Here is a 6,550-nt window from a genome sequence, read left to right on the forward strand (position 1 = left end):
TCCACCTGTCTCGCCTCCTTGGTCTGACAAGCATCACCACTCTTTGAATCCAGCCTTTCTAGCCTTTTGTGTCAACCTTACCGTGACTACACCCAGAGGAAATGTCTTCGTTTGCTCATGAGACAGGTTGGGGAAGTGCCCAAAGGCAAGGTACGTTGCATCTTCTGCTTCACCCTCCACTAGACCACTTGATCTCCAGACAAAGGGTTGATTTGACATGACTTATTCTTAACAAAGTGATGCCCATTTTTAATTACCTTATCTTCTAGCTACCTGCAAAGTGGCCACAAGTTTATAATAGGATGACTGCATCATCAGTTTGAGGTTCTCCCTTCCTCCACCCTTTGAAAACAGATACTGTTTTCACTCTGTTTCCCAGGACATCCTCTCTCCCTCGTGTGTTCTCAAGTGCTCCACAGACTACTTCAGCTTGTTCCTTAAGTTCCTTAAGGAGAATCTCATAAGGCCTTGCTGACATAATCAAAATAATATTTAGCTGGCTGTTTTCTTTCCTTAGCCTGCAGTCCTCTCATGATGTAAAATTTAATCTGGCTAAGCAGCTGATCACATTTTCTTTGCAAGAAGACAAAGCAAAGGCAGCACTGAATGCTTCAAACTTTTCTGCAGTGTTATTTGCTCTCTTTCCTGTTAACTAACAGACTTGCCTACTCCTTCATCTTTTTCTTATTATACATTTCTTATTGTTACTATCCATCCTCCTTACTAATTGAAAATCAGTTTGCATCCCAGCCTTTTTGATGTTATCACCACAAGCTTGTGCTATTGCTTTATAACTGTTCACAGGTATATGCCTCTGCTTCCACTCCCTGTATGGCTCCTCTTGAATTTCAAGTCATAAAAATATGCTTCCTATATTTCCTTTTGCATGCAGGAGTGCTGCGTATTGTCTTCTGAAAAACGACCCTACAAATCTCTCATGTGTAAAAAAATCTAATGAGTTTCAAAACTGAAAATGCTAAATGGTAGCAACTCACCCGCCTATGCCATATTTCAGAGACTCTTGCTCCAGTAAGATTTTAGGATTTCTAGACAGGTGTGGGTTAAAATTCATCAGTTACACGAAATCTGTACCAGCTGCAGAGCTGTTTACTCCTCTTTACCAAGAGGAAGTGATCAGAACACTACACTGAATAAAGCCATCTCCAGGGACAAAGCCAAAGTCATAGGCTGCTAAGCATTTACTTCTAAAGCTGTTGCAAAATGATCTCCATCCAGCTGAATAATGTCTACTGTTTGCTAATTAAAATCCAAGCATAAAAAGGCTAAAATCCACTCACTGATTTGCCTTCAAGTTGATTTAAGAAGTGACGGTTTGGAAACCCACGATTTTGAAAAACTAACACTCAAATTCACATCAATTGATTTTTCACTCTAAGGCACAGAGTTCTCCACATCACAAAAGCACAGGCATTACTCACGTCTTGTCATTTCATCATTTTCCTTGCAAATGGTCTGTTTCAGCTGCTCAATCCTCATCTTGCAAGACATTATTTTCCACCTCTGAAAAAGAACATTCAGCAACTCTAGGGCACAAACGACTTCAAACACACTGACTAATGATTAACAACAAAGCCAGCAGCTTCAGTGCAAAAGTAGCAGGATGTTCTTAATTGGATCAAACAAATAAATATTTCATATACCGTTTTGTGCACAGAAGAATGCCACAAACAAACCAAATGCTTAGTATAAAGTCAATCAGTATAATAAGTTATTGAACAAATACCTAGTAAGAAATGAAAAATATTGATGGTTTGGAGCACTCTGCTTGCAGAGCCAATTTCAGTTTTGCTTACAACAGGCTTTTTGGGAAAGCAACACAATGCCCTGAAGGTAAACTGTAACTTTAAAGTATGAGATCTAGGAATTCAGAGAGTTTAAAAACTATGGGACACTTTGAACAACTCACCAGCTGATCAGTTATCTCTTTGCCTTCCATGGCCTTCAAAACACTAGAGGAAAAAACACGATTGAAAGTTTTATGACTATCTGGACTATGTCTGTCTGCAGCAACAGCACGTTAGAGAGACTGTTTTGTTTTTCTCAGAGTTCTTATAGTTTATTTTCATTTAATAATGACAACTTACTGTTTTTGGAATTCTCTCTGTTTGGTTTTAAGATGCATCAGCCTTTCTTTCTTGTCTGAAAACCTGGAAGAGATTAAATGTCTTTATTGATATTTTGCACAGTATGGCATTGTAAGTTGTCCACAAAGATAAAAAGACTGAAGCTTGTGGAAGTCTCTAAACCTCAACTATCTATCTTAATCTTGGGAAGCAACGGCTAAATGTATAAAACTCTTGCAGAATTCTAGAGCATGTGTCTCACAGGAACTTCAACAGAACCTCTAAGGTGAGGAAATAGCAGCTTGTTGTATTATCGAACTTGTAAGCAAATTACTTGCTATTTCTAGAAGATTTATAGCTTAGCATATCAGTATTTTATGTACTAGGAAAAACATACAGTACTCTAAAAACCTTTAGTCACTGGAGAAATTAACAGTACTCTCTCAGATACCGTAGTGAGTCTGAATTGCGTTATTTCACCAGCTGTGACAGTATTAGCGGAGTCCACTCTGTTAGTGGGAAATGGAGGTTTTCATACACTATGCACTGCATTTTCTCCCTTCTAACATGGAAGTGCCTCACACTTTATTCATTAATGGGCCCAAATAGGACAGCACCCTCTCAAGAATTTTACATGACATCCAAATCTTTCTTGTATTAGTAACGGCAAGAAGTTGCGTTCTCTTCTACTTGTTTCTACCAGGCACTTGTAGCCATCACAAGTCCATGACCCAACTATCTGCTTGAGTTCTGCTTCACTGGATGTCCGAGGTATGGGAACTGCAAAGAATTTTTTTAGGACTCATCATCTTGTGTTTTCACCCTTGGAATATGCAGCAGCCACGTCCCGCTCCCCTCCACATTCCACAATGTATTGAGAAATACATTTAAAGATAATACAAATGATGCATATTAAGAAATTACAACGAAGCATGAAGCGACAAAGTTAACAGTAAGAGCAAATAGCAAGAGAGACAGCCAAGAGACTAAGACAACATAAAAAACGGCACGTGTGCTTTGTCTTCTGCCAGCGTATGGCTTCCCAGCTTTCCTTTGTGCTTGCAATGTTACAGCACCATCCTGATCCACGCCTCAAAAGTGTCTCTTGGGTTAAGTCCAGGTATGGAAAAACAATTAATTATATTTCCCTCTGCAACATGTAGAATTGACAATTCCATCCTAACAGAAGTCTAACGTTTTACCTACAACCCACCAAGTCCTTTATTTCATGGACGTCTAAGCTTTATTTAGAAAGAGTTATACAGGAAGCCTTGACCGGATGGCATCTTGGGCCCCCCTCTCTGCCCAACTCTGTAGGTTTGATTTCAGGTAAAACTTTAAAATGTTTCATTTTTTTTCCTTGAAGTGCTGAAATCTGAAAGCTTGGTGACTAACTTCAGGCTCAGAAGGCATGTAATCACCCTTCCAGATGACATTAGCACTAAAACAACAACAAAACTACTGGCTGCTGCCTCCATAGTCAAGCCAAAATACCTGTTTTCCTTCCAAAACAAACCAAAACCAAATGCAACTGCTCGGCATAAAAGCCAGAGGCCACGCATGAGCCAGAGGAATGTGGTGCAACTGGAGCCTGGCTGCTCAACCCAGCGCATTTGCTCTTCCCGTGTGTCCTCACCCCACCAGTCATCATGGAAATTACAAAACTGCACTGGACTGGACTCCTGTTTACCAGAGAGTAATGTGCACCTACTGTACCCCTGACCTTTGGCTGCAACCAAAAATAACTTGGCCCAGAAACACATCGCTCGGCAGTCACACGGGGAGGGAGAGAGCACTGGGGTAATTTGGCAATTCTTGTTTTCAAAGCTGGATTAATGGGCATGGAGTCTGACTAAACGCAATTACCCAAATCACATCCATCACATCAGCAAAAAGTTGAATGATCTGTCAAGAACCTGGGACTAAATTAAGTTCTTGCTGTGGAAGGAAGCTAGAAATATTTGTGAAAGCCTGCAAAAATTACAGTTCATGCCGCAGTTCAGCAACTACGTCAAACAGCTCCTACAATCTTCTTTAGCAGGTTTCTCCTAAGCAAACATTTCCATTTCTTTATATATCGCTCTAATTTTAATTGCATCACATCGCGAAAAATTCCCTACATACGTACAGCCTTTCAATTTGGCAAAGAAAGAAAACTTTGGATGAACTATTACAGGAACTCCCGTAAAATGTAAACTGACAGAAGGAGAGAAGTCAACATCTCAAATTATCCATTTAATGTTTCTCTTTCCTCAAGCCTTATCACATTAAGCTCGGATTTTCTACAGTTACTTGGCTTATTTCCACGTGCTCGTAATTAGAGGGAAGCAACCAGAAAGGACTTCCTAATCTATAGGAATTGATTAATGCTGAAGGAGTCGAGGACAGCAATAGGTACCTCCATCACTGTACCTGTTCACTATAATAAAACTCCATTGCTGCAAAAAGTCACTATTCCTAATCATAACCCACAGCTTAGAGAAGTCAGACAGGCTTAGACGTCACAATTATATTGTCTTTGGCTTTTGCCATCTGCCAACACGTAAAGCAAAGCAATTCAGTACACCTGCAAAATACACTCTGAGAATTTATGCATATGGCAGGCTGGAGTAAACTCCCAGGAGGAAGAAGAGTCTCTGAGCTGAAGCCAACATCAAGATGCCGGCTTAGCTTTTGAGTATACAACACGTTACTAATGAAAAGAAGAATGTCAGTGATTATTTTACTGCAGGACTTCCGGACTACTCATCCTTAATTGTAGCTGTACCTCAATAATTAATCTTAACAGCTCCTCAATCTCTCCCCCTCACAGATACAGGGTGTGATTTTTGCCAGACATATGAACAACTTCAATCTTACTACAGCTTTTATAAAAATTAGCACACAAAACAGCTCAATGAAAAGAAATCCGAAATAATTCTTACTGTTAGAACATTAAATCATGTATCTTCTTCTAAGGAAAAAATCACAAGAAAATTCTAAAAATAAAACACCATTGGATACAAGGAGTAACGCTTGCTTCCTTTACTTTTCACAAGAGAGAGAACAATCCTTTTTCCCAATCTGTAACACTTCAAAAAGACAAATGGGGGGCCCAAGTAACTCCATACACTTCCACATTCTTAATTTCTCACATCACACTTACAACCGAGTCACACAGAAAAGCCCTTGTCACGACCCTGTCAGCCTCCTCCAGCACTGGCCATAACACTGATCTAAACTTAACCCAGGTACTACTAGAAGGCATAAAATAAACAAATAAATGACTATGACAGTAAATACAACCTGAAATCCAGTCCATTAACCGCACCTGTCCCTGCATGGCTTTGCCACGGCATGTGGTCACTGTTTAAAAAGTCGTTCCCTCTCTCTGTGCTCACATCGCAAGAAATTTATAGACACCCGCTCACTGCTTACAAAGAGGAAACAAAGAAAACTGACCTCTGAAGGAGCAGGTTCTTTCTCACTTTTATATCAGTCATTCCAGGTATTATAGAATGCAGACAAAATATTTCAAGCACAGTTTTAAAAGTAAGTCATTCCGTTATCTTCCAAAGAACAAGAAGAAACCCAAGCTTCACGGGGCTTTGTCCCTACACTGAGCATTCCTGCTGGAATCAAGCATGTTTATGTTATTCAGGTTGTGTTATTCATACATGTTATGTTGTTCCTTTAATTCACTAATATGAAGTTGCTGTTTCCAATGAATTGCACTACCGCTTGGGAAAGTTTTGAGCAGCAGAAGAAACAAAGCCTGGGGAAACTGAGTGTATAGGGAGGACCCAGGAGAACAGAGAGAACAGAACAGCAGTGATCCCCACAGATGGAACCATGATGTCCAGACAGACTGGGGAAAAAAAAATAAAAATAAAAAAAAAAAGATGCTTACTTCCTGCAGTTAAGAAACACAGCACAAATATACAAAACATTTTCTAGCCACAGAGGAATGGGACAGTTAAAGCATCTTAGGAGGATGCAGTGAAAACTGTCAGATAGAAAAACTGATCTTGTCTCATGTGACAAGATACAAGGAAGATAAAGAGGTTTTTGTTTTTCAAACAAGCTGTTGCTTCTGGTACTTTGGCTAAGGCTGCTTCTTTACGGTTTCATTTTTCTGATGGGTAGAGAAACTTCTTAATATTTGGTTAACACAGAACAACAGTGGTTCCACTGTAACAAAGGCTACAATTGAATTTCTATAATTAAGCCTGATGTTTAGCCAAAATCTTAAGGCTATAAAAGGGGCAGGAAAAAACCCACTTGGTTTATGTTCCAAACTCCAAATCCAATTTTTTCAAGGAAGCTGCAGATAACTTTGAGCAGCCTCACAGAAACACAAATTTTCCATCTATTTTAGAAAGACTAAATACAGTCTGTCATTCCATGACACAGTCTTTCACGTTAAAAAAAAACCCAAACCAAACCAACAAAAAAACCATCCAGTGGCAGACTAAGGTCTCAATTTT

General features: G+C 39.5%; 1 protein-coding gene across 1 annotated transcript in view; it reads right to left on the reverse strand.

Annotated features, from left to right (window-relative positions):
- The window catches only part of ATG14 (autophagy related 14), a gene marked incomplete at its 5' end in the record, with an annotated part of 11,269 nt that extends 9,101 nt beyond the window's left edge, over window positions 1-2,168 (reverse strand). Inside the window, 3 exons of the mRNA XM_009709816.1 lie at window positions 1,440-1,521; window positions 1,928-1,970; window positions 2,106-2,168. Coding sequence (XP_009708118.1) covers window positions 1,440-1,521; window positions 1,928-1,970; window positions 2,106-2,168 — 188 coding nt within the window. The remainder of the gene's footprint in view (window positions 1-1,439; window positions 1,522-1,927; window positions 1,971-2,105) is intronic.
- Window positions 2,169-6,550: the final 4,382 nt, after the last annotated feature.

The sequence above is a fragment of the Cariama cristata genome, unplaced genomic scaffold, assembly GCF_000690535.1.
Source record: "Cariama cristata isolate BGI_N322 unplaced genomic scaffold, ASM69053v1 scaffold9961, whole genome shotgun sequence".
NCBI classification, from domain to species: domain Eukaryota; kingdom Metazoa; phylum Chordata; class Aves; order Cariamiformes; family Cariamidae; genus Cariama; species Cariama cristata.